Below are 27628 nucleotides of genomic sequence, written 5' to 3' on the forward strand. Positions count from 1 at the left end.
GGAGGGAGCGGAGCGTTACGACAGCCGCCTTTACGGCAGCGGGCGGGTTTCCGGCGCTCGGCGTCGCTTGACGGCAGAAGGAGCAGAGAGGGAGGAGGGAGGACAACAAAGGGGTGTGAGGGGCCGCGGCGGCATGTGAGGGGCGGCAGCGCTGGGGGCGGCTCAGGTGAGGCGCCGGCGGGCGGGGGCAGAGCCGAGCCAGGCCGGGCCCGCCGGCTCCCGCTCGCCCGGGGTTGCCTCCGCCGCCCTGCGGCAGCGGGGAGGCCCCGGCGGAACGCGGGGACCGGGCCCGCTCCCCTCGCGGGCAGCGGCCCTTCCCCCGGGCGGAGCTGCACAACGGCCTCGGCCCGGCGCCGCCCCGCGGGCGGGGGAGGTCGTTTGCCCGGCAGCGCCTTGCTGGGGCTGTTTGTCTGGGCGGGGGGCGGGTCGGGCCTCGCCGTCGCCCCCGGGGCTGCGGGCCAGGCCGAGCTGGAAGCACCCAGGGAGCTGGGAGCCGCAGAGGGCAAAGCGCGGACAGACGTGGTTAATGTCGCGTTTAATTTTTTTTTCAGTTACGGTTCTAATTCCGAAACGAGTGGGTGCTGCCAGGCGTTTTTAAAAGAGTTGCGGAACTTGATTAACTTAATATTTTATACAACGTAATTTTGGGGTGCTTAGGGGTCGTGTGAATAAACGTTTGCGCTATAGAAAAAAAATCAAATTTCTTTTGTGGTTAAAGATAACGCTGGGGCAAATGTAAGCTATGGAATGTATTCCATGGTTATTGTGTGCATTAAATGCAAAAAAAGGGAAGGAGTGTAGTCTAATGAATGCAGTATGTAGTCTGAGGGTTAGAAGACTTGATTGCTAATCGTAGTTTTTCTGGTGCAGCGTGGCTGGGCCTTAAACAAGTTGCTTTGCTTCTTCGTGGTTCTGTAAAGCTATACTGTGGTGTGCTGCGGGGCTGCTTGAGAATTAGTAGAAGCACTTGTAAATAACTTTAATAATTTAAAGCTCTGTTTAAATACTAAATGCTGTATGCTTAATACAAGTATATATAGTTTTGTTAGCCCATGGAAAAACAACGAATGTGCAGTTTAATTCTTTCAGATGAGTTTCAGTTGCAGCTATTTTGTATTTACTGATGAGCTGTTCTTGAAAACCTACCTCCTGGCTTCTCTTGCCAGGAGAATGCTCTGAAGGTTTCAGGGATTTATTTCATGTCAGTAGCAATGCGTTTCTGGAGCAATGTGGCTAATGCTGTAGACTTAAACAGTGTTTTCCTTGGACTACCTCACCTGTGCTGCAGGTCTTGAAGAATATTCCTGGACTAAAAAGGAATAGTCAAGGCTGTGTCCCATATACATAATTAAATTTAACATAAATAATGCAGGCTCAGTGATCGGGCAGTAGTGGAATTCATAAGACCACCATGATTTTTCTCTGTCTTACCTTAAAAGGTATTTAAAGCATGCATTTTTTTCTCTTTAGCAGGTGGGAAGAATGAAAGGAAGCGGGGATGAAAGAATGTTGAACCTTTTTGTTTGGCTGTATGATGGAAGGAAACAGGACAGAGAACCTCTGCAATAGATCGTTTGGATGGCTTCAGCGAGAAGAGAATGATGCTAAACCATGGCTCTGGAAACTTTCTAATTGCTTTTCTGCTGCTGAAAAGTCTTTGCCTTGCAGTGCGAAAACGGTAATTCATTGTTTTACTAAAAGCATAGTTGATATCCTGGTACAGAGCGGTATAACTAACTGCAGTGTTATTGCTGACTAAAGGGGGCGAGTGGGGAGGGGAGAAAGAGGAGACAGCAGTTACCATGGTAAGTACAAAATCTACCTGGGGATTTAAGGTCTGTAGTTGTGTTTGCAGCTCTTTCATCAGTGTTGGTGAAAGCAGGCAAGTTGCTTTGCTTGAAGGGCTTTACTCTCTACAGCTCTGTTTGGAATAACACAACTGACTGCTTTAAAAGTACATAAGGCAGCTTCTTGAAAGCTCTGTGAAGTTATTGCTGAAGAGTAGAGTAGGGAAGTAGTCTTCGTGCTTCCAGTATTTTGTCAATTTAGTTTGGAGGTAACTTTAGAATTTTCTGAATTATTATTATATAGTAGTTACAGCAACTGTGGATACTGTTCTTCGTGAATGTCTAATTTTTTCTTGTTTCCGTTGCTTTAAATGTTCCTGTTCTGTAACTGTATATGATTCTATACTTTTAAGATGCAAAGTGCTAAGGAATAGGACAACACAATGACTTTGAGCAGGCAAGCTCCAGCTGTTAAGTAACACTCATTCATGCATGTTCAATCTGACTTTGAGTAAAAGACATGGGGGAAACAGATAAGCATGTATCCTGTTGTGTTGCTATTCTCATGCGTCGGGGGTTAGGAAGGGAGCTGCCGTAAATTCTGGAATTAAACATATAGAATGGTTCTAGACAGATTTTTGCCAGACTGTGTCTTCAATTCGTAATCAGGCAGAGAGGAATTGTTTTGAACTTGAGAAATCAGTTATTCATTATTGTGTGGTAGGAAATGCATTAAATTCAATTTGGAAAGTAAAAGTAGTTCCAGAGTACTGGCCTAAAGCTCTGAAGCAGCGAGTTGCACGCAGGTTAGCTCTACTGACCTTGACTGTTATGGTGTTTCTCATAACCTTGCTTAGTTTTCACTGCTGCTATTTAAAAAAAAAAAAAAAAAAAAAAAAAACAAACAAAAAAAAAAAACAAAAAAAAGACAAAAAAAACCCCAAACCGAAAACAACACTGTATTTCTGTCTATGCTTTTATGTCTGTACATCTTTGGTATCTTTAATCAGAGTAGGCAAAAAGTACTTACGTAGTTGTTGTGAAAATTTGGTCTTCTCTGTCCTCAGTTTATGTGCTTGATATAATTTCTATTTTTTTAAAGTCTTAGTCTTTTAATGCATTACTTCTAAAAGTTTAATACAATTTTAAAGTTTTTATTCAAAGTAAAAGATCATTACTTATGTACCTCCAAACTGAGGGTTTTTTGTTTTACATTGCATCCATCTATGTTTGCTTTTACAAGAAAAATCTTTTTTTTGCTTTGCAATTTCAAATCTATCTCAGCCTCAGCCGAACACTTTTCTGCCTTTCAAATTGTTTTACAGACCCATTGCTGTTTGGTTTATAGCTTTTTGGTTTTGTTGCTTCCAAAATCCACTGATACAATATACTTCATGTTCAGACAGTGAGGTAATAGTAATCATAAAGGTAACACTTTTCAAAATTTCTGTTATTGTCAAAATTATAACAGTCTAAAAATATGCTTGCTTTTACTATATAATCATTGGTTTATTTATCTATCTGAACATAACTGAGCTTTCATTTTCCAGAAGGATTACATGGAGAACAAGAAAGCTGCTGTAGAATTGAAGGATGCTTCATCTCCTCATAATGCTGGCTCTAAACTGTTTCCAGCAGTACCGCTTCCTGATGTTCATCCTCTTCAGCAACAGCAAATACAGCTTTCACCTGGCCCAAAAGTAAGCTGCTGTGCTCATGGCTCTGACTCGTCTTGTACTCCACAAATGCATTGTGGCGGTGGTGGTGGTGGTGGTAACTTGATTCACCCTGGCACAATATTAGACTCAAAAAGCACTGGGACGATTACATGTCAAGTAGGGTCAGGATTTGCTTATCCGTCTGCACCTTCACTGAAGAGCCCTCCAACTAGAAGCAATTTGGCAGGCATTGCAAGTGAGTTCCCTGGCATGTGCGTAGAAAACAGTGTATCTTCCTGTCAACATCTGCCCTGTTGTGGAAAACTCCATTTTCAGTCCTGTCATGGTAATGTGCACAAACTGCATCAGTTTCCAGCCCTTCAGAGCTGCACATCTTCTGGCTATTTTCCTTGTTCTGAATTCACAACTGGGGCTGCAGGTCACTTGGATGAGCATATTGCACAGTCGGAGCTAACGTCGCGTGTGTGCGCCAACCCTTTGCACCTAAACATGGCACCTTCAGTTTGTTTAAAGGGCTCTCACTACTGCAATGACTGCTTGAGCAAGGTTTGTACACATTGTGTTTCTCATTCATTAAGCATGGTATATGGTTAATGTTGAAATAATGTTACTTGAGCAAAACTCCAGCTTCCCCAGGTTGCAGCTTGCATCCTCCTCGTTGGTGATGCACAGTTGAAGTGTGCCAGATATCCTTTTTGAAGATGATCTCTTTTCTGAGGTAACATTCAGTTCGGTAGGAAGACAAGAAGCTATCACAATGTTTAGCTTACAGGGGATCTGTAATGTACTCAAGCAGAATTTCGAATGGATTTGAAAGACAGTTATCTCTTCCTGATAACTCTAATTAAAATGTTCCATAGTAGTGACTCTGAGAAAAGGCTAACAGCAGTTAACATGTACCCTTGGGCAGCTGATCAATGAAGATCCATTCGTAAGTCAGGTGAAATGTCTGATGCTATAAGGATATTCTAGTTTTGGTTTGATAGATCTTAGTCCAGTCTTCCCAAACTTGTAATTTATATTTCAATACCAATTTGGTACACTTTAGAACTGATTAAAACTGTGCTTGAATTTTAATAGGAATTTCAGGTGAAATAATGTACTCAACTTTGCAAGATAGGTTACTTAAACTTCTAAATTTGAGTTTCCATTATAAAAGTGAAATGTCTTCATTTCAAGAAACTAAATGGTGAATTCAGTATTGTCATGGCTTAACCCCAGCCAGCAACTAAGCACTGCGCAGCCGCTCGCTCACTCCCCCCAGTTTATATACTGGATGTGATGTCACATGGTATGGAATACCCTGTTGGCCAGTTTGGGTCAGCTGCCCTGGCTGTGTCCTGTGCCAACTTCTTGTGCCCCTCCAGCTTTCTCACTGGCTGGGGATGAGAAGCTGAAAAATCCTTGACTTGAGACTAAACATTACTTAGCAACAACTGAAAACATCAGTGTTATCAACATTCTTCTCATACTGAACTGAAAACATAGCACTGTACCAGCTACTAGAAAGACAGTTAACTCTATCCCAGCTGAAGCTAGGACAAGTGTGTTTGGAATTATGACCACTATTTTTGGGGGGGAGAGAGAGGCGATTCAACCTTGTACTCTTAATTGTGCTGATTTCACGTGTTAGGCTTTTTTTTAGAACATGTTTTTAGTACTTCTTAAAGATGGCCTGTCTTGATGTGCAGAGTTCAATAGAATCTTTCCTTGCATTTGGAAATCCAGAGCTAAGTATGCTAGGAAAAACTCTAGGAGAGGAGTTTCCTTCATGCAGTGAGACGGTTAATTAACTTTGTAGAATACAGCTGAACTTGCATTTGTTGCAGAAGAGAAACTGAGTGTTTCTGGCATGGAATAGTATGTGTTAATATTGTATACTAAATGAACATGTATTTTGAAAAATTGTCCCAACAGCCAACCAGAAACAGCCTAGTTGATGCTGCTAAAATCTGGCCAAATATTCCTCCTCCAAGTGCACAGACTGCACCTGCTCCTATCCCAATATGTAATGGCTGTGGAACCAAAGGAACAGGAAATGAGAAGAGTTTGCTACTGGCAAGCAGCCTTGGCAAATCACCGCAGAAATATGGTAAACCACGTTTGTTTGAAACTTGCACTTAGTGCATGTCCTCCTTAAATGCTGTTGCACGTGAAGAGTTCTCTTAAATTGCACTGTTCTCTGGAAACTTCTGTGAAGTCATAGAAGACTAAACAGTAAAAAAATACTTTGTTTCTGTTTCGCAAAGTTGTAACTTGGATTTACCTGTTGTGACTACCTAGTTAACTTACTGTATTGTCTCCATAGACTTTTGATTTTTTACTGTTACATTTTTTACCATTTTAAGAACTAGAAAAAGAAAATCTAAGGACTTGGAAGCTATTTCATTCTGGTGTTGTATAAAGAAATTATCTTCAGCCATACTTAGAAAAGCTTTTTCTTAGTCTGTAGTGCAGTAAAGTTGTAATGTTTATAATTACAATATAGCCTTTTTCAGTGTTTGTGAGAGGAAAACATTGTGTGAAATAATAACTACATGGTTTTTCCACAGGGTTAGTACTGCTTCAATTACAAAATCATAGCTAGTGTTAAAGTTATAAACTTAAAAAAAAGTCATGGGAGAAAAATTGGATAGCTTTACTATAATTTTAAGGCTACACCCATTTTTAGGTTTGTAAGGTGCAACACCCCAATTAAGTGTCCTTACAAAATGCAGTTCCAGTGAATCTTGCAGAAGAATAACTAGTCAACATAAACCCAAACAAATACACTTGCTGGCTGTGCTTTATTTTATATTCTCAGCTAACTTTAATTCTTAGCTTGTTTTTGACCTGTGAGGATTCTGTGTCATTCCTCATGTTTCTTTTCCAGTTCTGTGGGCATGGAATGGGTGTATAATGTTAATTCAAAATTAAATGATATTCAGAGTGCTGAAACACCAGAAACTTTATTTACACTTCTTAGCCTGTAATAGCAAAAATTCTTATCCTACAGTTCAGGAGACTGAGGTTACCTTTGTGTTTGTTCCATATTGCCTTAATTTTCTATAATCATGGTCACTATACTGGTAATCTCATCCAGTTTTGTTTAGGTTCTGTATCTAATGCACACTGTAAATTTGAACAGCTTTCATCTTTCGTTTCCGTTACTGATACAGCACCCGCTGAGTTTAGTGTGACACAACTTCAGACAATTTTAGTGTCACGTGCCACCTCAGCATTTGGTAACATTTCTTTTAAAATACATTACTTGATTGTTTGAGAGTTTAAAAGTAAAGCTGAAGTTGTCTTGCATCTTTATCCTAACTTAACAGTGACTGAATTTCTGTTTAAGACTGATCTGAGGTTTAAAGTTTCTCCCTTAAAGAGAAACTTTGAAAACACCTGATTTGTTTTTTAGATTCCTTAAGCAAATAAAACTGAACTTTTGTTCCTGGGCGTGTTGTTCTCTAAAACATAAAGCTTCCCATGTGCAAAGTTTATAGTATAGTAAGTTTAACATTTTTCGTATTTGGAGATTAAAATGAGCTGTGTTGTTAAACCTGTACAGGGTCTCCGGAAGTTGCAATAACAGGCCAAGTTCTGGAAAACTTGCCCCCCATTGGAGTCTTCTGGGATATTGAAAACTGTTCAGTTCCCACTGGCCGTTCAGCTATAGCAGTTGTACAGAGGATTCGTGAAAAGTTTTTTAAAGGTCACAGAGAAGCAGAATTCATCTGCGTGTGTGACATTAGTAAAGAAAATAAAGAAGTTATTCAGGAGCTAAACAACTGCCAGGTATCAAAACAGCATCTATTTGGTGTTCTTGCTTGAGAATTTGTGTGCTCTGAGTGTGCTAATAGTGATTCGTGTTCACTAAAGCTGTATGTTAGCTTCTGTGTTTAGTGCGTGAACTTACAATTAGTTTATGGGTTGGGTCTTTAATGCTGAACTTTCCTGGTGTGATACTTTTTAAAACTGAAACTGCATTCCATTATATGTAGATTACTGTTTTAGCTGTAGTTCTAGTGTTCATAGAGGATTTTGATTTCATCCAGTAATAAGTGGTGGTGGTGTTTCTAGTGTTATCCTCCAAATCTATGACTAAATCATTAACCTAAAGGAACTATGATTCTGTGAACTTAATTTCTTTTACTTTTGTTAGTGAATACCATGCTGATTAGTGAGGACACTTGTAAATTAGTGGTATTGACTGGGGCACCTTTAACATTGTATTTTTTCCATCAATACCTTTTGTTTCTTGGTATTTTTTTAACTTTTTGTGCAGGTTTCTAAGTCAGAAATTCCCTTCCCACCCCCTGAATTGCAGATATGATAACAGGTTGACAGTTTATCTGCTTATGTGAGGTAAAACAAACTGATAGTGAGTACTTGCTATGTTTGTCACCCCCCTATTTCAAATGAGGGTTCGTGGAATGTTTTTAAGGTATGTAGGTGGTGATCTTTAACACAGAACAGCAGAACTCATCCCTAAGACATTGCTGAATAACTAGGGTTGAAGTTCATTGCTCAGTAGAACAGTTTGAGATCCATACATGTTGTATTTCATGCATGTGTGCATTAATTTATCTAAATAAAAGGAGCACGTGAAGGCTTGTTTTTTATGTTAATTTTTTAAAAAAATTATATTTAGGCAAGCATAGTTCACATCAAGCTTTCCTTTAGAGCTTATCTATATTTCCACAGGTGACTGTTGCACACATCAATGCTACAGCAAAGAATGCTGCTGATGACAAACTCAGACAGAGTCTTAGGAGATTTGCTGATACACACACTGCACCTGCCACTGTGGTTCTTGTGTCAAGTAAGTGTTTGTGGTACTCCATCTACAGTGCAGAATTCATTTCCTCTCCTCTTCAATAGTACTTTTGTAGATGACAGTATTCTGCTTTCCAAGGGTTGTGTTTAGAATCAGCTTTAACTGAATTGCTCAAGAATTCTTAATAATGTCAGTGGCAGCAAGGGAGAGATGAGAACTTGGCTTAGTCAAATTAGCACTGGAATCTGATGTCTTTGGGTGTCAGTAGGTATGCGTATAAATACTGTCTAAAGTTAGACAGCTTCAGCAGAAAGCTAATAAAGTAAAACTCATTGAGTTTTCCTTATGGTAATCTTTCAGAATGCTTTGAGCAAAATGTGTTTGATTTGTTTTTTATTCTTGTAGCAGCATACTATGCAGCTGAATATGCAAGCCACTCAACTATTTAATTGCTGTGTGTTGCCTTGGGTTTCTCCCTAAAGCTAAACAAATGCTTGTTACAGAAGTATACAGTACCAGTCGAATGCCTTGCTGATAAATTGCTAGAAGTTGCTATTAAAACGAAGCCCTTGTCTGAGACTGAATGCTAACTGCCGATGTAAATTATGTCTATTGAGAAGCCTTGTAGCTGTTAGTGCTTTTTCATTGGAAATTTTCAGTGATAAATAGAACTTGTCAAGTGAGATCTGGGGTTTTGTTTGTTTAATCTGATTTTTTTTTTAGCTTTTTCATGTGCTTCCTTGTTCTTTTTTTTTTTTTTTTTTTTTTTCCTCCAGCGGATGTAAACTTTGCTTTGGAACTCAGTGACCTGAGACATCGACATGGTTTTCGGATAATTTTGGTACATAAAAACCAAGCTTCAGAAGCACTTTTACATCATGCTCATGAGCTTATTTGTTTTGAAGAATTTATTTCAGACTTGCCACCAAGGTTACCGCTGAAAATGCCGGTAAGGTTTTTAATTCTTAATGTGACAGACACTTTGAAGTGTCAGCTTCCTTTTTTTTTTTTTTTTTTTCTCCTCTAATTTAGGGGGAGAGCAGGCTGAAATTATGTGTGTGGTTTTTATGGTGAGACATGATGTCTTATGGGTATTTGACTATTGTCTGTATTTCAGTTACCATGTGGATGTATGCTTTCTGCTTTAAGGCCGAAAGAATGAAATAATAAAAGACGAAAGTAATTAACTGAAAAATTAAAATAGCAAGGTCACATTATCTGATAAAATATTTAGTGATAAGAATGTATCTTACGTGCCTTTCTTTCACTGGCAGTAAGTTAGGGTAAGAACTTAGTTGTGCATTAAGACAGCTCTGTGATGCTTTCTTGACAGTTTTGAGTGACTGTCTACTGTTTTCTTGGGGTTTTTTGTCTTCCTGATGATTACCTCTAGATTTGCTGTGTTGTCTTGTCACAGCACTCATGACCTTTTCTTACTGTAAAATAACTTCTTGAACTACGTGTTCACATTCGTGTGTAGAATATATAGAATTCTTGAGTTGCAAGCAGTGATGCTTTCTTATCTGGAGAAGTGATCAAGTATTGATCCATTGATCAGGGACTCTGTAGTCTCTTCTAACTTTAAATTATATTGGAGATGGAAGTTTGAGGATCCACCTTGGTATGAGAGTTTACCAAACAAATTGAATGCTGCAAAAAGAATTACTTGGCGGGGGTGGGGGGAGAGCATGTGTCATCAGAATCAATGTAAAAATATTCATTTTGAACAAGGGGTATTCTGACACAATCAAATTAAAACCTTACTCCCTTTAAACAGGCATGCCATACCCTATTATATGTTTATAACCTGCCAACAAACAGAGACAGCAAAAGTGTCAGTAATAGACTCAGGCGTTTGTCAGACAACTGTGGAGGGAAGGTGCTGAGCATTTCTGGAAGCAGTGCAATTCTCCGTTTCTTAAATCAAGAAAGTGCTGAACGGGCTTGGAAGCGAATGGAAAATGAAGATGTGTTTGGTAACAGGATTGTAGTGTCTTTTACTCCCAAAAACAAAGAACTTAATGAAACAAAAAGCTCCAGCTCTGTGGGAACTGAAAAGGTGAAGTCTCCCAAAAAAGTTAACAAGAATACAAAGCTGTGCCTCCTCAACAAAGACTCAAGTGATCAGTCTTCTGGTACCAAAGGCTCTGCTGGGAGAGGATTCCAGACTCATGGATCTATCATCAAACCCACAAATGTTAAAAGTTTACAGGTATTGTTGTTCTACCTTGTTTAGTATTCTTGCTTTTCCTCATGTTCTGAGGATTGTGTCTGTTACAGCTTTAACTTGTCAGTCCTATTTAGTGAATAACTCTAATGTATAGTGACATTCCCGAATGAGAGCTGCTTTCATCTGCTTGGAAAGCAGACAATGAATTTGAGGGTTGTTTTTCCCTGCTCCCTGCCACCTTTTTCTCAATTTGGAAATACTGCTGGTACTTACTGAGTCTCGAATCCTAGGCCAGTTTTGACTTTTGTATTGATGTCGAGTATAACATCTGGAGTGATCCATTTTGCTAGTTTTAAGGTGAACTAGGGCAGATCTACAGTGTAGCAAAAATATTTCAACTAATTGACGGTTTACTATTTTCTGTCACAGAAAATCAAATATTCCTGGTTATGAAGTGCCAATGAAAATGCTATTAAAGAAAAATTTGTCAGTTATCTATGTTTCCATCACAAGGAAGGTCTCTGGCAAGGAATGTCTGGTGCTTTTATGCTGACCTTTCATCTGTTTCATATAGGAGCTGTGCCACCTTGAATCAAAGACCATCAGTAGAAATACTGAAAACCAGCAAGAACATTTAAGAGAACAAATTCCTTCTCCTCAGAGTAACTCTAATGCAGCGATTCCAGTGTCTCTGACAACCAAAAAGATTGGAACGGGAGAATCATCCTGTAAAAGTAGTCAGAAGTATGTTTAAAAATAAAAAGACATCAATGTTAGCTACATTTTTAATGTGAATTCTGCAACATAATGTGTTTTCTTTTTCTTACATATATTTGTAAATAGAAAAGAGACCTCTGCTTCCAGGAGCATTACCAATTCTCCTGTAGATAAAAAAGATAAAGATGAAACTGTATTTCAGGTCAGCTATCCCTCTGCTTTCAGTAAGTTGACGGCCTCCAGACAACTCAGTCCTTTACTCATGTCTCAGAGTTGCTGGTCATCTCGGTAAGTATCCGTGTCTTATTTGGGAGGTGAAGTGAGACTTCACCAATATATACCTCAGTTACTGACAGCTGCACATGGAGTTGTGTGTGCGAAGCGCATTACTTTAATACACTGATTTTTTGTGGAGGCAAAAGGAAACTGTGATGGTGCTGCATAACACCTAACAGAGGGTGGATGTAAATACAAGGTGAAGTGAACTCTTTTTTAGAAACTTACTATGTGGCAGTTGTTTCCTGCAAACTTTGTCTTTAAAGCCTCTGAAAAATCTTCAGAGGTATTACAGACATTTTATTCCTCTTCCAGTGCCTTTGATGTTCCCAGTAGAAATTTACCCAGGCCCATTAAACTCTTGTAGACTTAAATATCTGGCCTTTGCCAGTTATTAAAATCATGTGAATGAGTTTGACTTTTTTAATGTGTTAGTAAGATAGTGCAAGACTTGGTGCCAAATATTATTAAATTGGGTGACTTTGAAACATAATATGAATGACTTGCTATGAGGGGAAAGGAAATACTTGTCTTGTTATGATGTTTTGCTTGCGAAATTTGTTTTGCCTGCACATATATGTACTAGGAAAATACCTTCAGAGTACTGCATTTGTGCACTTGACCTATGTCTGTTTTCTGATTAATTTTGAGATGTATATATTGTGCAATAGCTACTTTAGCTCATAAATGTTTTTATTTTACCCAGGAGTATGTCTCCAAACATCTCAAATAGATCATCTCCACTCACGTTTAATGTAGTAAACCATACCGGTGGTACAGACTGCCCTGATCCTTTTGCAAATGGTACAGACATTCAGATCAGCAATATAGATTACAGATTGTCCAGAAAAGAGTTGCTGCAAAATTTACAAGAAATTTTCTCAAGACATGGCAAGGTAAAGGCTAAAATACCTTTATTAAACCTGTTTTTAAATACTTACTGTTTAGGTATTTATGGACATGTTTGTGGTCTAGCTTTAAGTGAGTAGGAATGGACAGGTATCCAAATGTGACTTTTAAACTTTGTTAAAAGGAAGTACTGTGTTTTTCCTTCAAAAAGATCAGATTATCACTTGCACTAGGTTCTTAATTTGCATGTGGTCTTCACAGATCTGATATTCTGAAGTTTTTTGTGTATAAAATTCTTACTGGCTCTTAAGTCACGCAGGGAAGAGACTTAGGCTTTAGCTGCATAACCTTTTTAAGCTGTAAAGCTGAATTCCTAATGTCAGCTTAAAAATCACAATAAAAACTGAGGTTTTGTTTTGAATTAGAAATGGTCAAAAACAGGCATGGCGAGTGTGAATCAGTAAAAAGCAACTATGCAAGGAGAGGTCATTTCTGCAGCAGCCCTATTTCTGTCTGATCTGTAGATGACATTCTTCTGGCATAATCTTCTACATGGGAAGATGATACTTGTGTTAAAGGAATATCATGGTCTTGCCTTGGCCACAGCTCATTGCACTCGCTTCTTGTTTGCATTGTCCTGCTGGCCATGGTTCACCATGCTCAGTTCCCTTTTGCATTGTATTCAGCTCTTGGCTGAAGCAAGACAGTGCTACTCTCATGTTGGCTTGCCTTGAGTTAATGTTTTGTGGTAAACATATAAGGTGTTTTTGTCCTTTCAGGTAAAAAGTGTAGAGCTCAGTCCTCATACGGACTACCAGTTGAAAGCTACAGTTCGGATGGAAAATCTGCAAGAAGCCATCAGTGCTGTCAACAGTCTTCACAGATACAAAATTGGCAGTAAAAGGATCCAGGTCTCATTAGCAACGGGAGCTGCTAGTAAATCACTCTCTCTACTTAGGTAATAAGCACTTTGGCCTCTTCTTAATTGTTCTAGCACCTATTTAGTGGCTGAGAGACGATTTAAAATACTGAGCAAAGGAATGACAGGGAAATAAAGTAGAATCTGTCTTATGACCTGAGGAATGTGTTAAATACAATGAGGCTAGTTTTCAGTTCAGCATTTTTACACTGCTTATATTTTAATTTGCATCTGAAGAGACTAGATCTCTGTTAAATAGTGTTTAATAGTTTCACCACTAATCTTTCATAATACTGCTATAACTCAGTAACTTAATTTGTGCAGCTGAGTTAAAATTACACTTGGCATCTCTATTTCTTCTTTCCTCCCAGAAAGTGCATATGAATTTTCTGTTTGAGGATGGGATGCACAGTTTAAATGCTGTTAGTGTTTCTTTGATCTCCATTTTGTATATAGAAGATGATAGAACTAGAGTGCTGATGCTAGTGAGAATGCAAGTATTTTCCCTTTCAATTTTTTCCTTACTGAAAGAAAGCATTAGGAAAAAAGTTGTCTTCATCTTTTCACTGGAGCTTTCTGTGAAAATAGTGCTTGGAGTGTAGAGTATTCTGCAGTTATGTACTACTTGCAATTGGATAATTTACAACTTTAACTCTTTCCTTTCAGTTTATGCCTGTTCAAAGTTCTTAATGTAATGAATGGCCAGGCTGGTAACTTAAAATGGTGCAGCTTTAATGTTGCATTTTATAGATGTTTGAAATCTTACCACCACCTATGGAAGATGCAACTCCTTTATTGACATTATCTAACGAATTAGCAGGAACGTTACTACTTACACAGTCCTAATCTGAAGTGTCAACTTCTGTAGTGCTGGGATGGAAGGGAATGCAGTTTGTCCTGTTAGATTTACAGTTCATGAACTGCATCTAAATATCTCACCAGTTTGGGCTGGAGACTAATACTAACAGATTAATTTTATGCTAATGTTACAAAACTTCTTTTATAGCTCAGAAACGATGTCCATTCTGCAGGATGCACCTGCTTGTTGTCTGCCTGTGTTCAAATTTACAGAAATCTATGAAAAAAAGTAAGTTCTCAGTTGTTGTTTCTCTGTAGTACTTCTAAAAAGAATCTGATCTTGTGTGATTGTTTTACAATGAATTATAGAGAGTAACAGAATGGAGTGTTATGGTTTTTTGTTGTTAGATGTTGCAGCATATTATCTATCCGGAGGCAATGACTGTAATACTGGCCTTAGAGGGTTATACTTTCAGTATTTTACTTCATTTTTCTACATTGGGATGAATAGATTAGTCATCTTAACATTTTGCAGAGAATAGTTTCTAGCATATTCTTGTTTCTTAAACAAAAAATGCATATTATTGCATTCTGTAACTGTGTTTATAATGTGTATTTATTTCAATTTTTTTCTTTTAGATTTGGGCATAAGTTAATTGTATCAGACTTATATAAACTAACGGATACTGTGGCAATCCGTGACCAAGGAAGTGGGCGGCTGGTGTGCCTTTTACCCAGCAGCCAAGCCCGCCAGAGTCCACTGGGATCTTCACAGTCACATGATGGTTCATCAGCAAACTGTAGTCCTATAATATTTGAAGAGTTGGAATATCACGAGCCTGTTTGTAAGCAGCATTGCCTGAATAAAGACTTTATGTAAGCTGTGTATAAAATACTATAAAATCTTACAAAATATTTGAACAGCATTTAACACTTACAGGTATATTAAAGTTGAGGTATATATGTTCATATAGCATGCTTCAGTCGCTGTTTATATGTTTACAAGAATAAGTTGGGCAGAAAATTGTGAGATGGTACAGTGAGTTTTCTAGGCAGTTCTCCTGGATCAGTCTGTTCAGGTAAGATTATTGTATTCTAACACAGCTGTCAAGATTGAATACCTCTTAAGCAGAAGCTGAAAGGTACACTACCTTCCTCTGGTTATATAGGAAAGTTATACATACTGGAGCTTTCTATTAGCCTGAATTTCATTATGTAATTAGAGCTGGAACTCATCATTCTTCTTTGTCCTCCAGCTGCATTTAGTAAGTGATTCATACTGGGTTGAAGAGTTCCTGAAGCCATATATTGAGTTCTTTGTTTTATTCAACAGCAGCCAGGTTGTGCTACTAGAGCAGTTATTAGATGTTCACTGTTAACTGCCTGGTATGTGCTGCTAAAATTCAATTTGAAAATTTTAATCTAATGATGATAAAAATGCAGTCTTCTAAATGTTGCTTGTCTTCTGGAAATTTGCTGTAGCTGTATTAATTTTTGTGAAGAAGAAAAGATGGAAGTTGCTTGTGACTGTGTCTAGTGGTATTGTCAGCTAGTAGCAGTATATTGTATATGTGTAGTATAATGTTTACTATGGGTGTGTATGTGAGCACAGGCATACTATGATAAAGCTATGTGTAGAATGAGCGTATAAACTTCAACCTCTTGTTTTTACAGTGAGCATGAGTTTGATCCAGATTCTTACAGAATTCCTTTTGTGATTTTGTCTCTGAAGACATTTGCTCCCCAAGTTCACAGTCTTCTACAGACACATGAGGGTACTGTGCCTTTACTAAGGTAAAGTATTTTAATTTAGGCTTTTAGTGTGAAGCCTGATCAGTTAAAGATTTAAAACTTTATTAATGGCTGTTGTAGTGCTCTGAAACTACCTATTCCATAAAAACTCCAGTTCTTGTGTAAGGTAGTATCTTTTATAGCAAATAAGTGCCTTATGAAATTATTACTTTCTGAATTCATATTGAGCAAAAAAAAAAATGCACTTATTTAAAATGTGCATTTTATGAAGACTTCTATAATGTGTTAGCAAGCTGTTGAAGCCTCTTGCTCAGGAAGTGTCTAAAAAAAATGATATTTGTAGGGCAACTGTTATAGTGGTATTTTAGTGTATAATGGAAGCTTTTTTTCTTCCAAAGTTTTCCTGATTGTTATATGTCAGAGTTCAATGATCTTGAAATGGTGCCAGAAGGCCAGGGTGGTGTTCCTTTAGAACATCTAATTACCTGTGTTCCTGGAGTTAACATTGCCACTGCCCAAAATGGCATTAAAGTTATTAAATGGATACATAACAAACCACCACCTCCTACTACAGGTAAATATTTCTATTTAAAATCTTTTCTCTGAACTAATCTTTCTGCTAAAAAAATTAAGAGTAGCATAAAGTAAACATCTTGTATAATTGTTAAGTTTCTCTTTATAAGAAGTTTATCTTGAATGTTCATTCTTTTTTTTTTCTCCTGTGCTCTAGCCTGTGTCATAAATGAAGTGCAGTGTTTAGTGACAAATATTAGCGAAAGGATCAGTAATATGATTTTTTTTTTTTTTTTTTTTCTTTTAGATCCTTGGCTTCTACGTTCTAAGAGCCCTGTAGGTAATCCACAACTTATTCAGTTCAGTAGAGAAGTGATAGATCTACTTAAAAGCCAACCGTCCTGCGTCATACCTGTCAGTAAATTCATCCCAACATACCATCATCACTTTGCAAAACAATGCCGTGTGTCTGACTACGGGTATTCTAAATTAATGGAGCTGCTAGAAGCGGTGCCTCATGTACTGCAAGTGAGTTATATGGCACTGTTCCTTTTAACTTGGGGAATTGTATCTTCAACTATCTGAATTACTGGTTGGTATTGTATAATAGAAGCTATGCAAATATCTAGTCCACCTTGAAAGAGATGGTTAACTGAACCTTGGAGTTTAACTGTCATCTTTTTTTGAGATGTCGTTTCTCTTTTTGTTATTGTCCTCACCCTCCCAAAACAACTTCTGGGGGAATTAATTCTTTATTTAATCTAAGCTTCTGGAATAAAGTTTGAAGCTGCTTTTTAGCCTGTGGCTAGCACTTGAGTAAAAGGTTTTAGCTGTGTTGTTTACCATAAGAACACAGCAAACGCTGAGTGCTTGTAAGTTAGGCTGTAATGCGTAGCCTGTGACTTGAAGGATTTCTGTGTGAAATAAGTCATGTGGTCATGTGGCCTTATGTTACAAAAAAACCCCACTATGGTCACATCAGCTTACTATGAACACCAGTTGGTTGTGGAATTTTAAAGTAACCAATACAAATGTGCAAAAGCTGCAATAGCACTCATGGAGGAAGCATTTCTTAGTTTCTTGGCAACATATGCGTTAGTACAGAGAGTGTACGGCTTTATAAGGCTGCCTTTCCAAACACTGTCTCTATTACATCCTTTATTTCTAGCCTACCTATACTAGAACTGGCTTCTAAATACCTTGTAAAAGAAGTTACTCAGGATGCTAGATGTGAGTGATCAAATAAAATTTTCTTTCAGATTCTTGGTATGGGTTCCAAACGCTTGTTAACTCTAACGCACAGAGCTCAAGTGAAGCGCTTTACTCAAGACTTACTGAAGCTTCTCAAATCCCAGGCCAGTAAGCAAGTTATTGTGAGGGAATTCTTACAGGCTTATCACTGGTAAGTTATCTTTAATGAAACAAGAACAACTGTGCAGGTCGTGTCTATCAACAGTGGTTTTAAAACCTACTGCAACAGAAGTCAGCACTTTAAATCTTAGTACAAAACTGTGGCAACTATATTGCCTCTCTTGGGATGTGGAAGTTCAAACTTCCAATGAAAACAAAAATTAAAAGCGCTGTGGCAGACTTTACTGCTTCCTTTAGTGCTAGGTTCATTTAACTTTATTGGAGTTTGAAATGGGCTATTGTATTTCATTAGTTCTCTCTGAAGCCATGACTGCAAGGTTGGATTTAAGCAAGCAGGTCATGGCACCTTAACATGAACAATAAAGGGAAAATTTAGTGTTAGGCTTTCTTTAGTGAGAAGTGCAAAATAAATAGTCCAATTGACAATAGATGCTCTTACTACTTTAACTGGATCTACCAATAGTGCAAAAATGAAAAGTAATACCTGTCTTGCTATTGCCAGGAAGAACGTTCTGTTCTAGCATGGTAAAAAATAGGGTTTGGTTTGTTTTGTTTTGTTTTTAAGAACCAAGAATAATTCTTTCCTTGATATGAAGAGAGAAAGCAGTACTTAATGTACTTTGAGAAAACTATATGATCTTAGTGCTACATGTGGTCTACCTTTTGTGTGCTGTTGTGTTGCATGTGCCAACAGCTCCTTTTTGGGAATGCATGCTTCTGCTTATTTCCTTTATTGGCAAAAACACATTATTGGTTGTTTCTAAATCTACTAAACGTGCATCTCCGTTGTAGTCAGCTCTGGCCATTTGTTGAATAAGAATATACGTGAAGTGTTCTTGCTTCTGAGAGGTTCCTGTTGGGGAGGTGGGGAGAGTAAAATACCTTTTAATATGTTACATACTATTGTGAACCTTAATACGGTGTTTTCCAGGATATGGTCTCTGCCTTCTCTTGTGACCTAATCTTGTTTAACCAGAGCATATGTCTGTAACTATTAAGCAAATACAGACTATTGAAGTGTAGCCATATGGAGCTGTATGACATAATTACATTTTTTTAAATCACTTAAAACGTGAGCTTGAAAAATATTGTCACTTACCACGACTGGTTTGAGGCATCCACTGGTTCATAGATAGAGCTTTTTCTTCCCATGTCACCTGAACCATCAGTGTGTCTTGTTTGTCTGGTTCGAAATGGATAGATAATTTGAGTTAAGAATACTTTTCACCTTTGTTTCACATGGTAGTATTATTGCCAATATGAAAATTATGCTTATTTCCTTGTTATTTGAGGCTTATTGTCACAACTTACACATTTTTTTTGCCTACACAGCATGCATTAACGCTTGTATTACACAATTGTATAAAACTTTCAGGTGTTTCTCTAAGGACTGGGATGTTACTGAGTACGGAGTTTGTGAATTGGCTGATATAATATCAGAAATTCCAGATACAACCATCTGTTTGTCACAGCAAGACAATGAAATGGTAATTTGTATTCCCAAAAGAGGTATGTCCATGTACTTTTTTTACCGTTGCCAAATAAATTGTTCTTCTACTATTTTAAAACTGTACTAACTAAAGTATGTAGGAGTGACTTGAATTTTTTATTTATAATTGTGTTTCTACCTTCATAACTAAGTTATAAACTTTTTAGCGAATAAAGAATTTTTCATTCTAGGAACACTTATAATGGAACAGACAGGAAAGCAGGTGGCAAAACACATAAAATAATGTTAATACTTCTGTATGTAGTTAAACTTTCTGTGGAATGATTAGAGTGGGTTGTTGCCACACAGCAAAAATACCAACATATTTGGCTATTTAATATCTTCTAAAGTGCTGATCACCTGATTATTTTGGACTTTAAACATGTAAGCTTAGTAAAGGTCTTCAGTGGTAGAAGAAAATAGTGAGTTGGTGTGATACATGATTAAGCTGAAAATCAATCACCGTATTTTCTTACTATATTCTGTTCCATTTTATAAGTGTGTTGGTACATAGCTCTTGTTTTGTTTTTTAATTTTAGAACGTACACAAGAAGAAATTGAAAGAACCAAACAATTTTCTAAGGAGGTAGTAGACTTACTGCGCCATCAACCTCATTTTCGAATGCCCTTCAATAAATTTATTCCTTCTTATCACCACCACTTTGGTCGTCAGTGCAAACTTGCTTACTATGGTTTTACAAAACTACTTGAACTCTTTGAAGCCATACCAGATGTCTTACTTGTAAGTTCTAAAATCCTAAGCTGTACTAATAACATTTTTGAGATCTGTGCGCGACTTTCATCAGGGGTTATATTTCTCATTAACTTTAGTATGAGTTATAAACTCTGCACCTCTAATGTTAGCCAGCTGTATTAAAGTCTTTGATATAGCTATTTTGGTTAAATGGTCCAAGTTTTTTAGCGCATTCAGGCTAAGTTTGTTAACAAATTCAAGTTTTCTAAATTGCATTACACTTACAAAATTCAATGCATCAAAATTAGAGCTAAGTTTCATTAAAGTTGTGTTAAACTTGCTTTGAAAAAGGTTAATAGCTATTTAATTGCCTATTGTTGTATTTCAGAAATTACATAGTTTTGCTTGCTATATGGGTATCTTCTGAGGTAGCTGGGCCCTGCTGCATAGCAAATGATTGTCTGGAAGCACTGAATTTTAGTTGCAGATTGTACTTTTTTCATCCAGATGAGGTAAATCACTCTGACGAAGTGTAATTTCTGTTTTGTAGGTATTGGAATGTGGGGACGAGAAAATTCTCACACTCACGGAGGTGGAACAAGTCAAAGCAATTGCTGCCCAGTTTGTTAAACTGCTGCGGTCTCAGAAAGACAACTGCCTTATGATGACTGATTTACTGACAGAGTACAGTAAAACATTTGGATACACACTGCGTCTTCATGACTATGATGTTAGCTCAGTTCCAGCTTTAATGCAGAAACTTTGCCATGTTGTAAAGGTAATCTTTTAACTTTGAAGTTTATCCCTCTAAAAGGTATGTAATGTTGTGTTAAGGAATTTTCTGTCTCAAATTACAGGTCTTGGTGTGCTTAGTATTGTAGTCTAGAAACAATATTTCATTAAGCTGGGAGCAGGGGGAATTGCAAAGGGATTTTAAATGTACCTTCTATATCCCGATGATATTCTCTTTGTTCTTTTGCAACCTTTCAACTTTCTCTCAACAAATAATAAGTAAAAGATTGTATCATAGTACTTATTTTAACAATACAAATTGTTTTTTTCCCACCTGACTTCTGTGTAAAAGCAATAATTTCCTGATAACTGTAGTAGTTATCAGTCTCCTAATGTTTTATATTCCTAATTTTTTTTACCTGTGGTTTGAGGCTTTGACTCTGAATGTAAATAGATAGATGGTCTTACATGTTAGTGGAAAAGAAGGGTTACAGCCACATGGACATGGTCATACTGGTTTAGTTGCTCCAATTTTGTTATTTTAGCAGCTGGTGTTCAGGCTGGAGTTCAGTCAGATCCACCTGGCTTGGAACAAAGAGTAAAATCATGTCTACCATGTGGACAAACTGCTACGCTGCTTTTGTGTATTCAATTTTTTCCATGTAATAAGCTTCTTTATCCTGTGTGGTTTTGGCTACGGGAGTATCAGATGTTGGTATGTAATGTCAGATATGGGTGTGCTCAAACAAACCCCAGCCACACAAGTTATTTATAAATTAATCTCTTCCCTGTCCCTAACTTCATTCCCAATTCATTTTCTTAGGTTGTTGACACAGAGTCTGGCAAGCAAATTCAGCTGATAAATAGAAAATCTCTGCGGACTCTGACTGCCCAATTGCTAGTCTTGTTGATGTCCTGGGATGGAACGTCCTTTCTCTCTGTTGAACAGCTTAAACAGCATTATGAAACAACACACAGTACTTCACTTAATCCATGTGAATATGGATTTATGACCTTAACTGAACTCCTGAAGAGTCTGCCTTACTTGGTTGAAGTATGTAAGCTCTTTTTCCTTTCTGGTGCGTTTCATACTTTGAAAAGATATTGTGACTAGAGGATACGGAAGTATGCACTCCAATTCTTCCTCTTCTTTTTCTAATAGGTTTTTACCAATGGTGCAACAGAAGAATATGTGAAGCTTACAAATCTGTATATGTTTGCAAAGAATGTAAGGTCCTTACTTCACACTTACCATTATCAGCAGATCTTTCTTCACGAGTTCTCACTAGCATATAGCAAATACACAGGAGAAGTGCTGCAACCTAAAGCATATGGCTGCAATAATTTAGAAGAGCTCTTGGGAGCAATTCCACAGGTGTGAAAAATTGTTTTGCACAATTACATTGAGATTTCTGCATGGATTAAAAATAGTTACACAACTGTGGTTTCTGTTACTTGGTTTGAATTACTGGAATAGTTACCTTCTCCAAGGAGGCTTATACCAGTTGTATTTTTAATAGCTTCTGAGAAATCTGGGTTGTGTAATAAGAAAAAGAAAATACTTTTTTTTTTTAATGTGTTTTGGTCAACTTTTGCTTAAGAACTGTTCCTGGTGAAGCCACAAACATCCTTGGCATCTTTATCAAGTGACATAGTTGATTTCTGTCTTGAATGAATGAACAACTGTACAGTACTGAAGCTTCATTTTGATCAGGGTAGATTAATTGGTTTTAGGAGTGAAGAGTTGTGGGACCTTGTCAGAAGTGCAATATAGTGGAGTTTTGTTGTGGCATCTTCTTGTCATCTACATGTCCTAAGTGCTCTAGGCTAATTTTGTGACCCAGTTTATGGCTAAAAGGTTTTCTTTAAGTAAATTAATTTTTCTGGAGGGTGACAAAATGAAATTTTGCAACTCCATGTTTAAACATATAATTTTGTTGATATATAGTTAGTACAATTTCTAGCTTTGTAGTTTGCCTTTGGCATCAATTATGTTGAGACAGAGCTTTTACTTGGGTAGTGTAGTACAAATTAGCAACATGATTTAGTTTACTTTTAGAAATAATGTCAATGCAAGGCTAGATGAAAGGCAGTGAATAAGCTTCTTTAGGCTTTGAGCTTAGTATGTGCTGATGTTGAATTCTACTTTTTTTTCTCTATAGGTGGTCTGGATTAAAGGGCATGGCCATAAGAGAATTGTGGTACTAAAGAATGATATGAAAAGTAAGCTATTTCAATTTTGAGCAGTATCTTGGTTTCCTTTTTCCTTTTTTAAGAGGTGACTTGAGTAAACGAACCAAATGAACTTGCCTTTTTGTAGCTCGTTTTAGCTCACCTAGTTTTCCCCCTGCTGATCATGTGGATGATCATGGAAATCAACTTGCTGACAGTAATGGACATATTATGGACACCCCAGGATCCACTTCATCAATGGAACTAAGTCTAGGAACACCTAACAATGGTAATGCAAAATTGAATTATATAAGAAATTTATTATCTTAGGGGAAATAAGCAGAGTAATCAAAGCAGCATGGGGAAAGCTGTGTGAGTTAGTCAATCTGAACTTCTGTAGAAATGCTTTATGGCTTGAAAGCTGTTGAACTTCTCCCAAAGTATATAGTTAGCCATGTGTCCTCTTGACAAGGGCATCTGTTGTCCTCAGCTGTCACTATATATATAGCTGCTAGACTACTGTTTCCCGTGGGTTTTGTGAAAATTTAAGGCTATAAGCATAAAACTAATGAGAAAAGGTGGTCAGTAGCAGCTTCTGCTAGGAATGTCTCCTGTATTCTGATGAGAATGTAGTGCTCTTTTGTGCTGTTTTTATGTTGATTTTGTGTTGTTACTTATTTCCAAATAATAATGGCAGTCCTGTTTGTCCCCAAATAAAAATAACTGGGGAAGGGTGACCTCATAGTTCATATCTCGCTGTGGTCTCCAATTCTTTACCACCTGCAGGTTGGAGAACTTGGGGAATGGTTCTTGAGTTATTTCAGAAGTCTAGGCTTGTCCCTTTTAATAAGGGCAATTCACTTGATTTTGAAACTTTCAGCTTAATTTTCACATGTAAATGTGTTAGGTGGTACCTAAATACTTGATAAGATACTGGTATGTTTGTAGGGGACTTGTCTGGTAATTGGCCGTTCTCTGTTAAACACTGTTCCTGTAGGACTTTGTTTCTGCAGCTCTTCTATTACTCAAGTTTGGCAAATACCAGATTTTACTGTAGGGCTATATTTACTCAGGCAAGCAATATTAACATACTATTGCTTTGTGTGCTGTATTGTAATTAGTTAGATGGTCTTGATCCAGCAAAGTAGCTCCTGAATGAATCTGAGGTCAGTTAGCATTAATTAAATTGGATAATAGTATTTCAAATACAGCATAGCTCTCAAATACTCAGAATCACATCTGAAGATTTTAAGTTTACTAACTCTGAAATAGTGACGCATTCACAGCTTACAGATACTCTGAAAGATGTTCCCTTATTTTTGTAGTTTCTAATCAAACTGAGCAAGAACTTCTTTGCCTCACAAATACATCTCCCATTGACCTCTTGTGTGAGCCAGTTCCTTCCTGCCTACCATCTCCGCAGCTGAGACCCGATCCAGTGGTTCTTGAGTCTGCAGACCTCATTCAGTTTGAGGAACGCCCTGCACCTCTCTCTGGTAAGAGTTTGCTTGCCTATGTTGTATTACTGATGCATGATAACTCATACAATTTGAAAAATAAAGCATCAAATCATTGATTATGTAAAGTTCAATTTAAATACATACATATGTATATATATCACACAAGGGGATGCGTTGGCAATGCATGTGGCTTCCATCAGAAACTCTTGAGTACTGACTGTAAGCACCCTACTGTGATTCTCTAGGGTGAATTTTATAGGGAACTTAACTACCACTAAAATTGCATTTTGCAAACTGCAGCAACCTTTTCACCACACTAATTTCATAGTGCTCTTCTGAGCACTGTGGGACTTTAATGTGTGAGAAATAAATTAAACTTTCTAAATAGTACACGATGCAGACAGAGCCAGAAGCAAACATCACATCAGCTGCAGAGGTGAACATGACACATCTTCTGGCTTCAAATCAGGCTGACAAGTTCTTTTTAAATATTTTGTGGCCTATTACCAGAGAAACATTCTTTATTTTTCAAGAACAGAGCATCAATAAATTGAGTTGTCTTATTTTTTTAGAGATAATGATTTTAACAGAAGAAGAAAAACAAAGAATTGTTACCACAGCTCAAGAAAAATTGACCTCTGGTTCTGTGGTATCTAACACCACAGAGAATGCTTCAGTGTCTCCCTGTCAGTCCTCTGAAACCCAACTAAACAAGGAAGCAATGGACAGCCCAGCCAAAAAGCAACACAAAAACAAGGTGAAATTGGCAGCAAACTTTTCACTTGCACCTGCAACCAAGCTTTAACTCTTTCTTTCTTTTTAGTGTGAATGACAAGTTCCTATGGACTCTGCACAAAGTAAAGCTATTTGCTAGCCCTTATGTATTTTAATGAAAGGCCTAGAAGAATTAATTTGTATTTAATGTATTCTGTGAAGATTTTGTTCCTTTTACACTGAACGCAGCTGTTAGCAGAGCAGATTTTTTCTATAATTTTGAAAAAAATTCTGGCATTCGTTAAATTATTCTTAAATTTCACAGTTTTTCATAAATGTGTGTTCAGTAAAAGCAAAATATTAATTCAACAAAAATGGAACAGATTTTTATTTTCTTTAAGCCTCATTGGTGGTGTAATCATACATGTAGCATATTGTATTCTATAGGCTGTTGCTTACTGGTATTGTTTCAGACAGTATTAATAAAATGCATGATCTGTCTTTCAAAAGCCTGTTGAGAAATTTAACTTGCTGACCTGAAATGAGAAGAGTGAGGGAGCTGATTGTACTCCAGAGGAGAAACTTGTTCTCTGACCTTTCAGATGACTTGTAACTGCATTGGAAATTCTTTTGTCTAAAGAAGTCTGTAGAAGATTATGTGGATTTTTTGTAAAACTTGTTTTAAACATTTTCTGTAGCTTTCAGTTCCGTTTAGGAGCTTTCTAGGACATTAATGCTTTAAGCTTCCCTTTTATATTTAGTTCCAGTTGGGCATGGATTCAGTTAAGGAAAAGACTGTCTTGGTGTCATGAGTTTAAGATACAGACACACACATTTTACTGTGTCTAGAAACGAAGTTAGGAAGGTTCTGATATTTCTGAAATATGCATTTAATGCATAAATTACAGATAATGGAGCAGATCTTATTAAAATGTTTTGTGATGGAAGGTATTGATGCTATTTCCACCTGTAAGGACAGTTCTAACTACACGTGGAAATGCTAAGGTTGTTCAGCTTAACCTTGTTTTCTGTTTTTATGCATGTTCAGTAAATGGGAGGCTTATTCTTTGATGTGCTGTCTTTTAGCTGTGTCTGTTTTTATTCTAAAACTTACTCCTAGTGTTGGAAGCTTTTTTCAATTTGTGGTATCTTGTGTTGGCTTTTGAAAGGGCCAGCTTTGGAAGAGAGGTTAAGTCAGTGGATGACCTTAACTCTAGGTAGCAGAAATGTCCAGTGTATGAGACTTTATACCCATTCTGGGTAACCGTGGCATTTACAATGGGTTGTATTTGCCAGGCAGCAAATAAATTGCTTGTAGTATTGAAAGAACATATACTAGAGGTTTTCCACTGGCCAACTGAATATTTTTTAGGTGGATTCTACTGTAAAGTACAAGAGATGGAACATGGGCTCTAATTTCTCAGCCAGCAACAGGAAATGCTACTGAATAATGGCTATAGACAGAATTTTACTAGCCAGATTTTGTTATAAAATCTTTTAAATTTAGGCAAGTATTACCGATAGTGAACTTATAGCCATTGTGAATGCAGAGAAACACTTGGAAGGTTTTTCTGAGCATTATGGCACAGTATTTTGAGTCCTTAGTAAACATCTACAGACATACTGCTATAGAAAGAGAAATTTAGAAGTAAGCTTTCTTGGAATGCTTTTAGTGAGTTAAATGCAAGAACATCTGCTTTCACCTTAAGTTTGATAAGGTTAACACTGATCACTCTAGATCTTTGTTTCAGAAGAGCATGCATTGGAAAAAAGACCAACCTGAAATTATATTGTTGGGATGCAGCTACAAGTCATCTGGAGTACTAAAGAAAACCAGGTTTTTGCTTCAGAGGAAAACATGGTATTTGTCAAAGTGAGTGTGGTGATTATACCATTTATGGAGGTCAGCATATCTTTTCTGGATTCATGTGTGATTCTGATGAAATCGCTGTTTGAAAGTAATAGAATAATACTTTTGAGAAGTTGTGTTCATAGTGTAACAAAATAGCTAATTGAATTGCAATATATTTTTTTATCCAAAGGGTTAAATGAATGATGTGACTTACAGATTTAAAAGCATTGCAACCATTAAATTCTTTAATTTAACAATTAAATGTACAACTTCAGATTCATGTCTGTTTAAAAAAAAAAAAATTCACTGAAGCCCTCAATTGATGCACTATCTTTTTCTTGGAATGGGAGGGAGAAGAAAAAATTCTTTTCTTAGCTGTCTACTTTGTTTGGACACTTTCTTTTGTGGCTCAAGTGCTGTTTTGTGTGTTGGGACCAAACAGTTGTGTCAATAAAATTTTCAAGCAAGCATAAATCTTGTCCTTGTCTGCAGACCTGAAAAAAAAAACTGTTCTAGAATCCTTAACTTGCTGTGTCACATTCAGTTTAATTATCCAGACAGAGCAGAGAGCTAAAATTTAGGATTTAGTGAAGACAAAAGAAACACCATAAATCCACAACCTGCTATTCTGGAAAATGAGGGTTTTCCCAATTTTTGCAATTCAGCTGTTAGCAGATGTACTCAGTATCTCTTACTGCTCTTCATACAACTTAATGTTTAGAGTTTATTTTAGAAGGAAACCATGTTATTTATCACCCTAAAGAGAAAAATGGAAGAAGGAGTGTAAATGCAATGGGTGGAAGTAAGGTGTTCGTCCTGAGTTTTAGTCTCACTTTGAAATGTTAAAATTAATGTGAATAATGTCATATGGAGTGTTTACTGAGCAATAAAGTTAACAGGTCACTTTTCAGTTACCAATAGCCTT

At 37.2% G+C, this 27628-nt stretch overlaps 1 protein-coding gene across 7 annotated transcripts; it reads left to right on the forward strand.

The window, feature by feature from the left end:
* Positions 1 to 12: 12 nt before the first annotated feature.
* MARF1 (meiosis regulator and mRNA stability factor 1) lies at positions 13 to 27177 on the forward strand. 7 transcript variants are annotated; one of them, XM_030001854.1, is made up of 27 exons: positions 13 to 166; positions 1471 to 1678; positions 3338 to 4012; positions 5384 to 5558; positions 7017 to 7243; positions 8153 to 8270; positions 9002 to 9174; positions 10003 to 10437; positions 10970 to 11139; positions 11239 to 11400; positions 12095 to 12284; positions 13017 to 13195; positions 14163 to 14243; positions 14594 to 14830; positions 15629 to 15748; positions 16105 to 16280; positions 16527 to 16747; positions 17479 to 17621; positions 18966 to 19099; positions 19619 to 19821; positions 20324 to 20551; positions 21329 to 21559; positions 21668 to 21880; positions 22668 to 22728; positions 22826 to 22966; positions 24003 to 24173; positions 24710 to 27177. In XM_030001854.1, the coding sequence occupies exons 2-27, from the start codon at positions 1532 to 1534 to the stop codon at positions 24940 to 24942; spliced, it is 5244 nt and encodes a 1747-aa protein (XP_029857714.1). In that variant the 5' UTR covers positions 13 to 166; positions 1471 to 1531; the 3' UTR covers positions 24943 to 27177. The 7 variants fall into 7 exon arrangements, with proteins under 7 accessions (XP_029857714.1, XP_029857717.1, XP_029857715.1 ...); XM_030001857.2 differs by having other exon boundaries at positions 59 to 166; positions 3341 to 4012; XM_030001855.2 differs by having other exon boundaries at positions 65 to 166; positions 1474 to 1678.
* Positions 27178 to 27628: the final 451 nt, after the last annotated feature.

The sequence above is a fragment of the Aquila chrysaetos genome, chromosome 25 (assembly GCF_900496995.4).
Source record: "Aquila chrysaetos chrysaetos chromosome 25, bAquChr1.4, whole genome shotgun sequence".
NCBI lineage: Eukaryota > Metazoa > Chordata > Aves > Accipitriformes > Accipitridae > Aquila > Aquila chrysaetos.